Genomic DNA, 18,270 nt, shown 5'->3' on the forward strand with positions numbered 1-18,270 from the left:
CAAAACAAAATACCAAAATCTTCACAAATCAGAAAATGTTTAATACTCAACTTGAATAAATGTTTATGATAATGAAAGGATTAAGATGCATAAATTGTTAATATTTAGGAAAATTTGACAAAATTGTTTTTATCTGTTGCAAACCCTGTTGAATATTTAATGATCTGATCTGTGCCTATGTCTGCTGGAGCTGCCATGAAAGGCAAGAGGGATCTCTTCCTACATTATGTTGCATTTCTGGAGGTGGCTTGAACCATCACCCATGTCTTAGGGACAACATGAAATCTCAATCTCCTTCCTTGATATCTCCCCTGAGTTCCAGAGACATTTATATGTCCAACAGACAGGTCGGCTCTTCTACCCGGATGTCCCACAGGATTTTGTATAAAAATGGGCACATTACTGTTTTTCCTCACCTCAAATCTGCCTCTCCTCCCATACTGCTTAACCTTTTACCTGTATCTGAGACTAGTGCCATCTTCTACTTTATCCCCTAAACAAACACTTAACGATCTTTCCCAAACACTGCTCTTAGTCACTAAGCTCTTCCTTAAATTCAAATTCTATCTTTGAAATATGTATGTTGCCTTTATAGTACTTATTAAATTGTAGAATTTTACATTTTTTGTGATTTTTAAAAATTTGATTTTATGATTATTCAAATAATATTTATCCCCATATTAAACTGTAAATTTCATAGTAGCAGAAACATTTATTTTTTCTCATCATTTTATTCTGTGCACCAATAACAGTGCTTGATACATACTAAGTATACAATAAATACATGTAAAATACATAAATCTATTGCCTCCTTGCCACCCTGTTAGTTCTCATCTTCATGATTTTTCAGCTGAGTTATACCAACAGTTTCCTAATTGGTCCCTGGCCCATTCAATAAGTCATCCCCCATTCTGCCAGGGTGAACTTTCTCAAGTGTATAGCTGATCACTGAAAATGTCCCTTCTTTTTTCCCAACTGAGAGCTAATACAACCAAACAGCTTACAGCTTGGTGCAGCCTTACCTTATAATGGAAAGCACTCTGTACGATGAAGTAAGAAAACTGATGTCTGATGTCTAGTTGACCAGCTAAGCTTATTTAGCATATTCTGAAACTTTTAAAGTCACAAATTGTCTTAAGAATCAGCTGAAATATGTGGTTTATGTAGAAATATGCATAAAAATTTGAATACAATTATCAGTATCTTCCCGGATATGAAGCTGAGTTCTGATCCCATGATAAGACCCTTGACTTAGCTGTGTAGCCTCAAGCAATCATTTTACATTCATGGCTGTGGTGACCTCTTCTCCAAACTTCAGTCGAGGATGCCATTATTATACTGGTGCCAGAAGCCTGGAGCTCATGACCTCTTGAAAGCCTTCTCTTCTGTTGTTGTTCATTACCTGATCTCTGCTCTCTTCTCATATTCTACTATTCTAACCCTCAAAAAGGACATGAGGGGCTTAAAATTCAAAGTGAGCTCTCTTCTCATGTTCATAGCATCTTCTTACATAGCCTTTCATACTTATTACCTTGTATTAGAACAGAGGGACATGTATCAGTCCTTACTCCCTTAACAGAATAAGATAAAATGTCTTATTAACTTTTTATATTTATAAAATGAGGAAGTATTCAGTAAATATTTATTAAAGTCATATAATAAATATTTAGTGAACACTTATTACATGCCAAGCACAGTTCTAGGTGCTTGGGAAACATCAATAAACAAAGTAAAGATCCCTACCTTTGTGAAACTTACATTCTAGCAGGAGAAGACAGCCAATAAACAACAAACATAATTTTAAAAAGAAAATTATATAAGTCTGTTAGAATATGATAAGGACTATGAATAACAAAAAGTAGAGCACGATAAGAGACATCAAGAGTGCTATGATGGGAGCATGGTTGAAGTTTTAAGAAACATGTCCAAGGTAGATACCATTGAAGAGAAATCTGAGCAAAGACTTGAAGGAGGGGAGTTAGGGGCAATATGGATATCTGAGATAGGAGCTTTCCAGGCAAAGAAAACAGCCAGTGCAAAAGCCTTAAGGCAGGAAAGTGTCTGGCATGTCTGAGGAATAGCCAAGATGCCAGCACAGCTGGGTCACTGTGAGCAAGGGGGAAAGTAGTAAGAAATGAGGTGAGCAGAGGTGCGATATGATCTGACCTGTGTTTTAAAACAATCACTCCAGTGGCTCTGTAGAGAACAGACTGCAGGGGTAAAAGCATAAGGCCAGGAGAAGGTCACTGCAGTAAATCAGAAGAAAGATGGTGGTGACTCAGACCACTTCAGCAACATTCGCAGGGCATCTACTGGGGTTCTGGCTCTGTGAAGGTATAAAGAAGGTAACACTGTCTCTAACTTAAGAAGCTCACCATTAATAATCGCTTCCTAACCTAATTTTCCAGCCTCATTTTCTACCACAGGACTCAAGCTCTGCTCCTCTTTCCCATCCCAGCACACAGGACTCCAGCCCAAATTGCTTATTATTTTCCAAACACACCATGCTTTCTCGTGCCTTTGCAGACTCTTCTTCTTACTCAGACATCCATCTATCTGTCTTGCTAAGCTCACAAATTTCAACTTCTTCAAGGCTCAACTCAAATGCCACCTTTTCAAAGACCTTTTCCCTAATAGCCTGTGCAGAATTGGTCACCTTCCTCTTTGTTTCTCTAGCATCCTATGCATATCACTTACCTAGTAGGTCTATAAAAAATAGATTCCTACTCAGCTGTAAAATACAGATACTATGACTTATCCGAAGTGTACAATATCTAGCAAGAGTCTTTGACTTCATTGTCTTTTTACTGAACACAGGGAAGAAGAGAGAGCAGACAAGAAAAGGAAAGAGGAAGAAAAGAACTAATACAAGCCACTTTTGAAAGGTTGACAACCCGGTCTGGAAAAACCACAGTTCAACACCATCTTTTTAAAAGAGACAACTTGAGGCTAGCAGAGTAAAAAGCACTCAGGTTCCAGTCATATTTCTCAGCAAATGTTCAGCTCCATAAACGGCCTTGGAAACTGGAGTGGATGACATAGTCAGTGGGAGTCAGTCACCTATAAAATTCTTCTAATCAGAACAGGCATCTGGATTCCTTGATCAAATTCAAGAAAGGACTTGTCAGTGTTTGGATCCTGACCTTTAGAGACTACTTGAGCTGTATGTCATGGGGCTTTGGGGATGCAAACATGCTGAGCAGGACAGTGAGCAATTGACTCACTGTGGGGAGTAACTCGGCACTGCCTGGACTTGGCACTCATAGCACTAGACCAGGGAGGACCAGGACTGGGAAGAGGCTGGGAGGTTCTGGAAAACTAGCCAGTCCTGGTCATGGTGAAGAATAAAGCCTAAGCTAGAGGGCAGTGGGTAGGGAAAGGGGTTGCCAGTTTCTGCACTGACTCACTCAAACTTCTCTCACTTAATCCTCATAACTACACTAAAATCTAGGCGAAATCATCTTTTATATACACATAATTGAGACATAGGGACATTAAGCAACTTATCCAGAGCTGTATAGATACAAGGTAGAGCCTGTATTTACACCTGCATCTTTTTTCAGATCTCTTTTACTCACAGAATTGAAGCAACCCATGTGGCTGCTCAGCTTAGGAGTCTGGCTCTGTCCTGGAAGGAAACTCAAGTTCTAGACATGGTTCTGTTCACCTTGCTACATGACTGAGGGAGAATAATTTCTTCTCTCTGAGTCTCATTTTTATCATTTGTTCATTAATAATTAGGACTAGGTGATCTTTAAGGTCTCTTCAAACTGAAATTCTATGATATCTAGTAAGAATTTTAAAGATGCTACTTTCTTCCCTCGTTCTCCTACTCCTCCACCATCCTCTATACACGCCTACATGCCCTCTTAAGAAGCAGAGTATAAAGAATCTTTTTTAGACTATCCAGTTTAGAAAGGGCAGTTTGACAAAGGGTAGAGCCCCTATGGACTTATCACTGTTGATTCACTCAGAGCTACATACTTCCCGTTACACTTAATGTCTCATCTTCTTTGCTTCTGTCAGGAAAACCTACCCTTCACCTAGCAAAAGAGAGCTGCCTTCATCTTCCACGATTCATTCTTTTAAAACTGCATCTTGGGGTTTCAGTTGCAGTAAAGAACTCTATTCAGCATGTAATTGGAGAAAATATAATGGAAATATTGAAATAAAAATAATATTCTCCCTAATATATTCATTTTAATTGTTCCTTTTCTCCTTAACAGAGTGAGTGGGAGTTTATCTCTTCTATTTCAGTTACATCTTCTTTAAATGACTGGGATTTAATAATGTGCTATTTTGTGAGCAGAGTTTTTTTCCTTTTTTTTCACCCTAACTCCCTTATGTGAAATCACATCTGGGGTCAAGTCAAATAATTTTATTGTTTCTGATATACTTGATCATAAGCCAAAGAACAGTAAGTATTCTACTTATGGTCCAAGTATCCTTATTAAGTTCTTATATTAAATAAAGGTTTCTGGAATGAGTTGAAAAAATAGTCCCAACAAAAAAAAGCAAACTTTTATGAAAAGGCATTAAGTTCTAGAGATGATGCAGAATTTTTATTAAAAAAAAAAAAAAAAGCAAATTGGAACAATAATTCTTGTGGCTACAATACTCTGGGGGATCACATAACTTTAATTCTCACAATAATATCATAAGATGAATATTATTTGCTCCATTTTATATGTGAGGAAATAGAGGCTCAGAAAAATTACATAAATTGCTTAATCACCTAAGTAGTGGTGGAACTTGGTGTTTAGACGTTGGTTCCAGAGAGAGGGATCAAGAAGAAAAGGGGCATTGCTGGAGAAGGAATTTTGTGTTTTTCCAAATCCTCCATAACAATCAAGCTCATTAATCACTTTAAGAGACAGTTGGCAGTCTAAACTCTAATATTGGACCCCATTCCAGACTACTTTGCATAATAGTTACTAGAAAGGACAGGAGACATTGTCCTTTTCAAAGCTTAGAAACCCTGGGACCCACCAGGAGATCTGCATAGTTGGTGGCTGCCAGGCTATGGGGTAGGAGGCAGGCTGTTCCAAGCAAGATCTGTCTCAGATAAGCCAACAAGAATATTTCTCTGGAAAGGGTGAAACCTGCGATACTTAAATGGTATCACTAGTTCTAACTTTGATGCAAAAGAGGCACGTTTGCAGATACACACACACATACACACAACCTACACATTACTCACACTTATACACACACACGAAACCATACATACTACATACACTACACATACATAAATCCACATATAAAACCACAAATACCACATGCAACGTATACACACATACACACACTATATGGGAGAATAAAATATAGGAATCAAAAAGGACCTGACTTCATATACTGCTGAAGAAAATGCGAAGTGGTACGGCCACTTTGGAAAACAGTCTGGCATTCTTCTGAAAGTTAAGCATAGCTACCATACAAACCAGCAATTCTACTCCTAATTATATGCCTGAGAGAAATAAAAACATTTGTCCATGAAAATTGTACATAAACATTCATAACACCATTGTTCACAATAGCCAAAAAGTGGAAATAACATAAACACTCATCAACCAATGAATGACTACAGTATGGCATTATCCAAATAAAACAATATTATTTGGCCATAGAAAGAAATTAACTACTGACATATGCTACCATATGGATGAACCGCGAAAGCATTATGTTAAATGAAGGAAGTCAATCCCAAAAACCACATACTGTATGATTACATTTATATGAAATGTTCAGGATAGGCAATCCTACAGAAATGGAAAGTAGATTAGTGGTTGCCTAGTGCTGAGGGTTGGAGAAAGGAGAATAGCTGCTAATAGATACAGGTTTTCATTTAGGGGAGTTATGAAAATATTCTAAAATTGATTACAGTGATGGTTGCACAACTCTAAATATACTTTAAAACACCAAATTGTATATTTTAAATAAACTATATGGTGTGTGAATTATTTCTTAATAATGCTGTTACTAAAATAAAAGAGAAAGAGATCTGATCAAACCTGGATCTAGCTGGCATAAGAATATAAATCCTAAATTCAAAGATATGTCCAACATTGATAATCGGAGCAATATTGGACTTAAGAAGAATATGATATGCATAAAAGGACAGGAAGTCAGAAGGCACTACTATAATAATTTTTGCTTTGTAAATTATAAAAAATGTTAAATTATAAAAGCTATGATATTCTTTTTTAAACATTTGGAAAATTACAGAAAGGGACAACAAAAAAGAAAGAAAATACCCAAAATACCCAGATAAACAACTGTTGGTATTTTAGTTTATGTCATCTGTCTGTCCGTCTGTCTGTCTGTCTATATCTTTATTTTAAATATTCTTTTACAAAATATTTAATGACTTCATCCTATGATATACCACATATATGTAACCTCTCTCTGCTGATGAATATTTAGATAATTTATATATTTTTCCCAATTATAATGAACACTGCCACGAACAGCCTTAAAAACAAATCTTTGGACATATCACTGTTTCTTTCGTTATCATGAATTTGAATCCCCAAAATCAGGATTGCAGCATTTAAGTGTTAGCTCATATTTTGACTTCATTTATCAAAAAGGAAAAAATGGTTCTTGGAAATTTCTGGTCTCTGTTCCAAGAACTTAATTACCCTAAAAGGTATACATGCGACCCCAAATAAATCCAATCTTATCTAATTGTGATGTTTATCAGTTTACAGTAAAGGAAAGGAAATCCATGACCAAAAGGTTAGCAGAGGCCCAAAGAAATAGGCTAAGCCATGAATATCAATAACAACAACTAAGGCACTTGCGGGACAAGGAAATTACCAGATCACACCTGTTAAAAGTAAAAGAACCAGGACTCAAACTGAGGCTATATGATTCCAAAGTCAATGCTTTTCACAGTAGACCTCACTTCTTCACATGCCAGATACCGCCCATAAGAAATTTGTAATTGTTGGTGGCAGGTAAGATACATGCACAAATAATTGTAATTCAGGTAGAGAATGATAAACACCACAAAAATAATGCAAACACAAATATTTTCTTGGTGGGATCAGGGAAGTTTTTATGTTTGTGCTGTTGAGGACATCATTTGACAACTTTTTTACAGTTAAATGTGGCCACTAAAGTACATTTTCGCCAGGTGGAATTTGACTAAAAGTAATATGAGCCACTTTCAGGACTGCTAATAAAAAGCTCTCACATGGGCTCTTCCTACTTCTTTCCCCATCCAGCTGGCTGGAATGAACATGATGCCCAGGCAACCCTGGAAGCTATGCACTGAAGGTAATAGTCAGCCTGGGTCCCTGTTCATTTGTTCATGATGAAGAAAAAAATTGCATTTATTTGATCCATAGACATTTTACAGCCAATCTAATATAATAGTTGGCCTATCCTAATATATATATAGACCCTGAGACATGATAAAAAAATTTGTCATGCCACCAAAAAACTTACAATTTTATAGGGGAAGGAAGTTAAATCCATATGAAAATACAATATTGTATATGATAAGAGGAAGCTGTGTGAGTGCTTAATCTCATCTTAGTGATTCCAGCAATGAAGTTTTCCCCCAAAGAAATACCATCTAAATTAAGGCCTGATACATATATGAGAGTTAGCTCGGAAAAGGAAGAGAAGAAATGGAACAGGAAGAGTATTGCAGGCATAGGAAGAACATGTACAAAGTTTGAGGTACAAAAAAAGAACACTGGAACATAAGATTTCTATAGGAAGAGAAAGGGGACGAGACATGCTTAGTGGAAGGAACAAATGTAGTGTGTAAGAGTGTAGGCTATGTATCTTCAGAGTACACAGAAAGTGCATGGTGGCGGAAGCTCAGAAGATGACACCGTTGAATCATTCTTAGATACACTGACTTGTGCCAAAGAACTGAAATCAGGACACGGACATGCAAGAGAGACCAGATTGACTAAAACTAAGGCTTTGTGCTGGATTATTTGTAAAGTCAGGAGATAAGACAGGTTTAAGACTTCTTCACCAGACAAAAGGTGACCATTGGAAGAACAGGGCAGTCCCAAATGCAGGGAAGGAACAGTACCAAGGGGCATTCAAAGAGCATCAAAAAGGTCTTTTAGGAGTCTTTTAAATAAATAAAGAATTATTTACTGAGTATCTGCTTTCCGCTATAGACTATCTAGGTACTAGAGGTACAGCAGTGAATAAAACAAAGACTAACCCCTCTAATCATATCTTAGAGTGCTTTCACATCCCAAGGTTAACACTTATAATAACCATTGGGCAAGAAGTAGTATTTTCTCTATTTTATTGATAAAAGAAGTAAAGCTCCATGATATGAAGTAATATAGTATAATAGTTGCCACTATTTCTGGATACATTACTATACATCAGGTGCTTCCAGTACGGTGATCTATCTGCATTCTATCATATCTTCAAAACCAATCTGAAAAATAGGGTATTATTACACACTTTTTATATGAAAAACAAGGACTCAAGTCAGTATCAGCTAGAAACTGAAGTTAAACTGTGTCGGAGATATTCTATTTGTCCCTCTAAACACTCTTCACTCTTCTCCATCCTTTTCTATGCTTGAGATGGCCGACCTCTGTGAATTACATCAACTGTGTTCTGTGCTTCTGGTTTCTGTTTAGGTCTTGCAATTGGGAAGTCTAGCAATAGATCACAGGCAGAGGCAAGAAGGAGGGAAAGGTCAGAGTATTTATTTCCCAGGCTCTCTTCCTGTAAAGTCAACTAAGGATGCCTATTTCTTTCTCTTTTTTAAAAAATTATTAGGGTGACAATGGTTAATGAAATCAAATAAGTTTCTAGTATACAATTCAATAATGCATCATATGTTATTGCATTGTGTATTCACCACCAGAATTTCTTTCTGTCACCAAATAATTGACCCCTGTTACCCTTATCTACCTCCCCACCTTCCTCCTGGTAACCACTAATTCACTGTCTGTGCCCATGAGTCTCTGGTTGTTTGTCTTGTTTATTGTTTTCAGTTTAATATCCCACATATGAGTAAAATAATATGGTTCTCAATTTTTTCTGACTTATTTCACTTGGCATAATAATTTCATGATCCATCCATGTTGTCACAAATGACAGTACGGCATCTTCTCTTATGGCTGAGTAATATTCCATTATGTATATGTACAGTATCTTTTTGATCTAATCATCCATCCAAGAACACTTCTAACCCTAACCTTATTTCTCTTGATAGAAGGTCACTGCTATTTTCAAAGCAGCCTACTCTATATAACACTCTCTTTCTAGGTTCTAAAAACTTCTCCCTTTCGAAGGATGGTGACAATTATGAAGCTACTAGCCCAGGTTCTTGTACTATCCTTTGTAGTTCTACACATCAACCTTTCTTAATTCAATGGTCCTTTATAAATAAACCTTCCTCTAATATGCATGTGCCACCTGTTTCCTTTTGGAAACCTAAATGAGTCCTCTAATTTGCATGTGCTACTTGTTTCCTTTTGAAAACCTAAATGTAACACAGTCCTGTGATTCCAAGAATCTACATGTTCCCATTCATTTGTTCAGTCTCTCACACATTCAAGAGGTGCTAGAGTCATTTTAAGATGTAGCACTACCTCCCCAGATGTATCAGAAGGGAGTCTTAGCTGCCTGAGGCATGATTTCTCAGCACCCTCTGGCTTTCCTCCCTAGGGAATCTTATTTGGGAAGTCCAATTCCCTCAGGCCTAGATCATGAGTCCTGACAAAGAGATCCCATGACCAGAGAGTTGAGACTGTAGTCTGGAGATTTTAGTCAGTTTTATCCACAGAAGTTTCCTCTAGGTGTTTCTGCATAGCGTAAATTAAAAGAAATTTATCTGAATTTCTGGCTTAAGACCATGTAAAGGCCTGATTAGTAGCATTTTCTAATTTCCATTATACAATGCATGATTATTTCAAGCTTCTAATGGTTTAAAAAGCAATCCACAAAATTGCCGAAATTTAATAATCAGTTTCTGCAAGCTGATAGGTGCAGCTCTAGGAGACCACTGCCTCTGGTGAGCGAAATGGTTACATGCCACTCTGTCTCATCTCTTAATAAGAATTTGATTTTTGGCCATGACTTATATTTTCAAATGCCTCTCACTCTCTCACTCTCAGTGCCTCTACTGATCTCAATAATACTCTGGAAGGTCAGAAGGATAGGGTACATTATATCCATTTTAGTAAGACAAGAAAACCAAGTCCCCAAAAAGTGATGTGACTCACTCTACATATGATGACAAGAAATTTTTTTAAACAATTTAACAAATTATTTATTTTATTTTAAATAAATGTTACTTTGATTTTTCACAAGTTTAAAATTGTAAAATTTCTAAAAATGAAAAACTCTAAAGAAATAAAAATCCTATCATCCAAAGACATCAGTTAATAGTATTAAATGTATGTGCATTAAATATGTATGTAGGTTTCATACTATTATAACAATTATATATAGTATTCTACCTTACTTTTTACTTTCTACAAGATAAGCATTTTCCCGTGTTATTGCAAATGCCTGGAAACTTTTTTTAATGCCTGTATAATATTTCATTGAGTTGACTCACTATAATTTACTTAATAATTTTCCTGGTTTGGGACATTTAGGTTGGTTTGAATTTCTGTCATTATCAACTATAATATAATGAATACCTTTGCATACAAAGATTTTACTATAATATGAACTTTTTAAATCAAATCTCAGAATAGTATTGACTAGACTAGAACTCAGAGTTTTAGATTCCTATTTCTGATCTCTTTCTACTACATTTTCCAACTCTTATAATACTAAACTACATGAACACTTTAATATAATGCCATTGTAAGTTTTCATGTAAATATTTGGATTTTCTTAGTGATCCCTGACCTGTGGTGGAAAGGGAGCACTCTGAAACTTAAACTCAAACATAGCTTTCGATGTTATTACTTTATAGGAAAATATTCAAGGGTAATTGGTAATAACGTAAGCATTACTGATAAAACTAATTAGAGTATTAGTAACTATGCCAATTTGCTTTTTGTGGACTTTGGTTTCATCTTTCCAGTGTTTACACATGGTCTTTCTTCTATTCTGCCTTTAGAATTGCTTCCCCAAGTTTTCACTTTTGTCTCATCATTTAGGAGTTGGGTGACCACTTGGTCTTGGTTTTCCCAGGAAATTCACAATTAAAACTAAAGTCTAAATTTCCATATACCAGGAAACCCCATAGTCCAGGCAAACCAGGAGTGTTGGTCAGGAGTAGGTAATGACTTGCAAGTCATCCAGAACTCCCCATTCTTTTACATTTACATCTGGTCAGTCACAAAGTTGATTCAATCTTCTGTTAACTCTCAAATCCACCCACTTGTTTTCATCACTACTGTTACCGCTGTAATACATGTTAGCTGTATCTTAAGGTATTGTGAAAACTCCTAAACAACGGCCCTCCTCTCTGAGACATAGTCTATTCAGCAACAAGACTGATCTTTCTAAAGTGTCGATCTGATCTTGTCCTACTTCTGGTTAATCCCTTCAATTTCTTTACATTGACCTCAGAATCAAGTCCAACTGTTTAGCCTGGCTTACAAATCTCACTTTAATTTCACTCCTACCTAACTCTCCAGTCAATTTCTCCTTAGAATTTTGTGCTCTAATCACATTGGTCTTTGTTCATCAAATTGTAATGTTCTTTCTCATCTCTTGGCTTTCAAACACATTCTATCACTTTACACATATCCCCACCTGTTATGATCTCACTCCTATTCATCTTTCAGCTCTCAGTATAAATAACATGCCTAACGTCTCTTATCCTTGGAGCAGATTAAGTCTTAAATACTATATAGCATGCTAAATACTTTCCACAGCATACTGAATACCTATGTTGTAAAAGTTAGAATCATATATTAAATGTCTAGTCCAGTAGACTATGAGCTCTATGAAAACAGTGATCATATTTCTCTTGTCACTGTTTTGTTCTAATACTTTTCATAATTCTTGGTCCATTGTAACTACTCGATAAGCATTTATTGACAAACGGAAGAAAGAAAGGAAGAGAGGGATGGAGGGAGAGGAAAAAAGAAGGGAGGGAAGGAAGTAACAATGATCACTCAATCAGTCCTGGGTGAGTCAGAGGAAAGAAACAGGAAATTTATTGAATTAATAAGACCTTGAGACCTTAAAAAGTATTTACACATTCATTTCACATTTGTTTCTTATAACACCTCTGTGAGAAAGTATTATCATGCACTTTTTACAGTGTGGAACTGGGGCTCAAAAAAGTGGTGTCAAGGCTCATCATGTTTGTTGGGTGAGAGGACTGACAAACAAAATAGATGCAGTCAGGCTCCCTCCCAGCAAGCCATGGGGTTCCCAGGCAGCCTTAGCTTGCATCCCGGGCAGCCCCAGATATAGCATCCCAGGTGACCTTAGATATAACGTCCTATGTAACCTTAGATACAGTGTCCTATACAACCTGTAGATTGTGAATGATTATAGTACTTGGCCTTAAGCCACTATTATGCACCTTGTTATAAGAACAGCCCCACCTGTGCAGGCTGGGGGAAGCTGGAACTGTGCCTGTGACTTCCTGTGTCCTGCTATGCCTGAATAAAGCTATGTCGCATCTGCCCACAGCTCCTCGCATATTCTTCCAGCTGCCAGAACCGCTCACCCCAAGCTTTGGTACCCTGAACTTGAAGAATGATATTATATCTTCCAGTTGAAATCTCATTTCCTTAAATTTCCTCTTGTCCCATTTCCTCAAGACCTAGCTGAAATACCACCTGCCCCCTAAGCTTCTCCTTTTCTCCCCCATGGTCCTAATAGTATCGTTTTCTTCCTCTTCTCTAACTCCACAGCACACTTTATTTTCCTCCCTAATGGTTCTTTGCACGGTGCTCTTTATATTGTACCTATTTATATTTGTGTTCCATTCCAGTCTCTAAAAAATAAAAAAAAAGTTAAAGATATAATCTAGATCAGGTTAATATTTATTAGCATAAAGTTAGATGCTCGGTAAAAATGTTAATTGGAAGCTATCTCTAAGATTTAGTCTGATCTCCTCAATCTACTATAAAGAACAAGTCAGTCAGAGAAGTTATTTCACATCTACCAAAGGTCACAGAGCAGCATGCTGCTTCCTGCTTCTTTGTGCCTCCTTCCTCCACCCACCCAAGCATGGAATATAAGAACAGTAAACTTGGAGTCCTGAGGTCTTGCTATGCCACCACTTACTCTTTGTGTAAATATCTGAGGCTTAGTTTCTGCATAGGTGATGATAGAGATATCATTTGTTTTATAATGCCACTTCCCAGCAGTGCCTGGCACATAACAATTTTAGCCTTTGACAATGTTAGAAAATATTAATGAGTTATAGTTGCAGAAACTTGATGCTACACAGTCTCAACAACCAACAATCCTTAAAAAGTCTAATATGTAAACAGAAATAGAGTGAACTTAAATAGACAAAATACTTCTGAATCTTCTAGTTTATCCATTTTGTCACTAGGTTTTGTGAAGGTTATCTCCTCAAGGCAGAACAGCCTTGAGCGACCATATATTTGCATAATGGCTTTTTAGTTGCTTCTTTGGCTCATTTGCTTTCCACAACTAATTGATTACCATACCTATGCTAAGGCCTGAAGGCATCTTTGCTTGGATCAGTTACATGCCCCTATGACAGGCGAAGAAGAATGTTTATTTCACCTCAAAAAGGTGAAGAAAGTTCATTTTCTCATTTGGTATATATTTCATCTAGGAAATTTAAGGTTTTTAATGTTTATTAGGAGGTAAAAATTTTTCCAAGGCCTATTTGAAAATTAAAATAGGCAATATCCCTAGACCAGAAAAGTATCAGCCCTTTCTCTTTTTGTTATGACAGTTGCCTTGGTGTTGGGTAAAGTGGAATTAGGAAGACACTAAAGAAGATATTCTAATATTGCGATCTGTAAGGTATTTGGCAGTCTTGAGTTAGGCCACTGTCTAGAATCCTAAATTGTGATGAACTCTTCAGGGCCAGTAAAATCTAATATTTTGTGAGTCAAACAGTAACATATATTTCTTTACATTACCCTGGGAACATTTAGGATATGGGCACGGGAAGATGGGTTTTCGTACAGGTAATCAATATAAGGAATGGAAGAAAGTCCTAGACAAAAAACACCAAAGGGGCAGAAAGAATCTTTAGAACAAACCAGTAACAAGGAAAGTAACAATTATGACCTGTGGAGATCAGTTCATAAAATTCTAAAATCAAAGTTGCATTTGGGAAAAGATCTTTTCTGTCCTATTCATACTATATCCCCAATATCTAGAATAGTGTGTGGCACATTAGGGTGCTCAATAAAGTCCTATTAAGTAAACAAATATCTAAACATCCGGCTTGGGAAAGGTGACTATGAAAGAATGCGAACAGCTTTGCATTCAAGGTCTAGGGATGGTAAAGTTAAAAATAGGAGAGAAAGCACCTTGTGCCTTATGGGCTTGATGAACTACAAAAAATCAGTTCTCAACCTTTAATGTCTTTTAGACCATGAGGGAAGCCCAGTGACTGGATAATGGCTGCTGCTGAGAGCCTGTCCACATTGGATAAGAGTACAAACTTAATTCTAAGGCATTATAATATAAATGCAAGGACTCATTAATATTTCAAAATCTTGTCAAAAAACCCTGACAGAGAGGACCCAAATGATAGTCCATAAGAAACAAAACAAAATGAAATAATTAAAGCTTAAGGATTTTCAAAAGCACAGAAAAAAAAGAAGACTCCAAAACTGAACACTTGAGAAAAAGGGATAGTGATTATCGTTGCTGTGTAGATTCCAAAACAGAGCCTGGTAAAAGAAGTACCATGTTATTTTGAAGGCCCTCATGAGCCGATCAACAGTGTTGTCCTTTTCTTGGCAAGATTTAAAGTATGCATCTACACATATGTCTGTTATTTGAGAGATGTGCACTATTATTGGGCTGAGTTCAGAGACTCAAAGCAAAGGCCTACCCCTGGCCCAGATTCCATGGTCAAAAGGAAATTGAGGAACAGCAGTATAGTTGACTTGATATAGCAAAGCAAAAACCAGGCCCAGGAGGATATTTTTATCTTTTAATAAACAGTTCTCATTATCATCATCAAATGCCTACATTTTTACAAACCTGAGCTTCTCAGCCCAGCATTTATAAAAAACTGCCAAGTATTGTTTATAGATAAAAGCACAATTCAATATTTATGAATTGCTAGTTTTCTATAAATATAGATATTTTGAGATGATCTTCTCACTAGTCATTAAAATTTGAACAGGGATCAAAGCTAGAATAATATTAACAATTCCTTGCATTTGTATAGTGTTTTAAATAACACTATTAATAATAGATGACATTTATTGAGCACTTAGCAAGTGCCAGACACTTTACATGTAAATTCTCATAATGAATTCAGTTCAGTTCGACAATCATTCACTTAACACCTACTGTGTGATACATGAATAAAACTGAGTTTCTGTCTTTAAAAACTCTTATTTTGGTGTACTCAATCAGTATTTGTTGAATGAATAAATGAATGAATGAATAAACAAAATAATTGGTTTGGATAGCAGTGTGAGGTAGTCAAAATAACACAGGCTCCTCCTCCCTTTACCATCTATGATCTTTAGAAAGGACTTACCTTTCTTAGCCTCAATTTCTTCATCTGAATATCATCATCATCATCATCATTACTATTATTGAGCAATCCTATCCAACTCTGATCCCCACTATAGCAATGGTACAAATAGAACTTTAACATCCACGAAAACACACAACATCTATACAAAAACAACACAAAAAACAAGCAAAGCAAGGAAACCTACTAAACTGTAGTTCCCAATGTCCCCTAGGTTACTGCATGACATCTCTGCTCAGGTTAAAAAATAATAATAATTAAATAAACTTTAATTGAGCTTCCAAAGATACCATGATAAGAGGCAAACAGGACAGGAAGTTAACTAAATAACAAACTGCACCTTTCCTCATAATAGAATGTTGGCCACTCCAAACAAACATGGAATCATGTTCCATATCCCAACATTAAAAAAAAAAAGTAGTACCTGGATCCTAACCAAGGGCCATCCAGAAACTCATTTTATTCTTCTTAGTGCCAGTGAGGCTAAGCCCTATCCATACAGCAGATAAACTTGAGTTCTGGGTCAAATTATCCAACCTGAAAGAGATCTCATTCTGTGGGTCACTTACCATTTTGGTCTGCTGGAAGATTTCACCATAGGGGCCATCCCATCTCTATAAAGACTCTTGGTTTTGCTGAAGTTAACAATGTTGAAAATGACTCTCTGAAAAAGAAAGAGGGAGAAGTTTATCAGAAGACTGACTATGTTATGTAAGTTGCTACTTCCTGATAATTAGGACTGGAAACAATGAGCAGGATTAAAGGAATCTATATGGACTAGCTGCCAACAGTATAGTGAGAATAAAAGATGCCCACAGAAATTCAATGTGTTTGTTCCAGCTTAGCATAGTAGTTAATGACACAGACTCTGGAACCTGGAAGTCTGAGTTTTAATTCCACTTTCAAGCTGTGTGACTCAGCCAAGCTACTAAAACTTTCTATGTCTCAGTTTTATCACCTAAAAAATAGAAATAATGATGATACCTGGGGTCACTGATGAAAATAAAATAAGTTAATACATGTACAGTGCTTGGAACCTTATTTGGTATGTAGTGAATGCTATATAAGTTTTGGCTATTATTAATTGTGCTGTCTCTCTAGGCTGACCTAGAATTTGCATGAAAATTAATAATATTATCTATCATTACAGTGATAGTAATGCATTTGAAGTTCAACAACCTAAAGATAATAATTGAGTGCAAAATTGTTGTTAAAAACTCTGAAACTGCTCAGCACCCCTTTGACTAGGACTGCCTCCAGATATATATCCTCTTCTGTACCCGCTTTGTTATCTTCTGCTAAGGGATAGGGGTTCTGGGCTCAACCCTAATTACAGCATCAACTTACAGAGGCATAGGTACTTGGGTAAGTCTCATTTGTCTCTAGGTCTCACCTTTAAAATGGGGGCATGGGGTGTTCTAGATAACTAAAGCCCTTCCAGGAAGGTAGTACAATTTTAAAAAGATCAGATCTTTCTTTTAATAAACAACTTTGTCAATACTGGGGAGAAGATTTTGGGAAAGAGAAGAGAACTGGGGTTAAAAGATACTAGAGGACCAGAGCAAGGACAGCCAGAGAGTTGAAGAAAAGGAAAAGCTTTCAAGAGGTTACCATAGACTAGTTTTTCTATCCAGAGGGGAACATCAAAATTCATGTATTATTTCACTGAACAAATGTTTATTGTATGACCTACTATATATTATTAGTTGCCAGGTATTTTACACACTTTTACAATGTTTAAATATTCTCCTGTACTACAATAAAAAATATTAACATCTCTATTTTACAGATGTGAAAACTAAGGCTCAGAGAGGTTGACTAACTTGTTTAAAGTCATGCAATTAATAGATGGAGAGTTGATATTTGAATCCAGTGGATAAAAGATAAGATGCCCATGATTTCTACCTTTATGTTACTCACTAAGATTTTAAAATTCCTAACTCTGATCAAGTCTGTTTTCCAAAATAAGAGCAAAAATAAGTATAATGGCAATTTTTCAAGCCCTTAAAATTTTTGTGTTTTCTTGAAAAGAGAAAATCAAAACCATTTCCTCTGGTCTCATATTAGGGACTACCATGAAATTTTTTGTTCTATGAAATAAGCTCTTAGGAATAACTCATGTTTTTCTTTTTCCTCAGAGACCTAGCCATTGACCCCATCTCCAGACATTTCAGTTTCAGCCTTCCCTTCTGTCATTATATTAAGTCATCAAGAATATCTAAGGCTATTCCATTATTAATAACATGAACCTGCCTGTTGTCAGTTCAATTACTTTTTCCAAGGTCTTGGCTACTGTCTGCTTTAAGAAAATCAATATCAAGGGGACAAATGGCCTTTGAACCTCGCAGGGCTTAAATTCCTCTTTCTTTTTCTTCTGAGATTCCAGGTGTCAGATCCATTTCTAGTGAACCTGGAAGCCATACTGCATTTTCAGGATCTAGATTAATACTAAATGCAGGAGAAAATCTAATACAGAAATAACATGCAGATGTGAAGCTAGAAAAAATAAATAAGAAAGTAGAACAATTATTATTAATATCCTATTCTGTACCAGGAAAATTTCCTAAGTGTTTTAAATATGCTATATTTTTAGTGTCTCTATCCATAAGCAAAAGCTGTTTATTTTTGCCCAATTTGAGACATGAGGC

The 18,270-nt window shown here is 36.3% G+C and overlaps 1 protein-coding gene across 2 annotated transcripts in view; it reads right to left on the reverse strand.

The window, feature by feature from the left end:
- The window catches only part of AGBL4 (ATP/GTP binding protein like 4), a 1,052,851-nt gene that overhangs the window by 608,354 nt on the left and 426,227 nt on the right, over nt 1-18,270 (reverse strand). For both annotated transcript variants that reach the window (XM_023535058.1, XM_011367669.2), the window contains exon 4: nt 16,192-16,286. In XM_023535058.1, coding sequence (XP_023390826.1) covers nt 16,192-16,286 — 95 coding nt within the window. The remainder of the gene's footprint in view (nt 1-16,191; nt 16,287-18,270) is intronic.

This window comes from Pteropus vampyrus, unplaced genomic scaffold, assembly GCF_000151845.1.
Source record: "Pteropus vampyrus isolate Shadow unplaced genomic scaffold, Pvam_2.0 Scaffold135, whole genome shotgun sequence".
Taxonomy (NCBI): domain Eukaryota; kingdom Metazoa; phylum Chordata; class Mammalia; order Chiroptera; family Pteropodidae; genus Pteropus; species Pteropus vampyrus.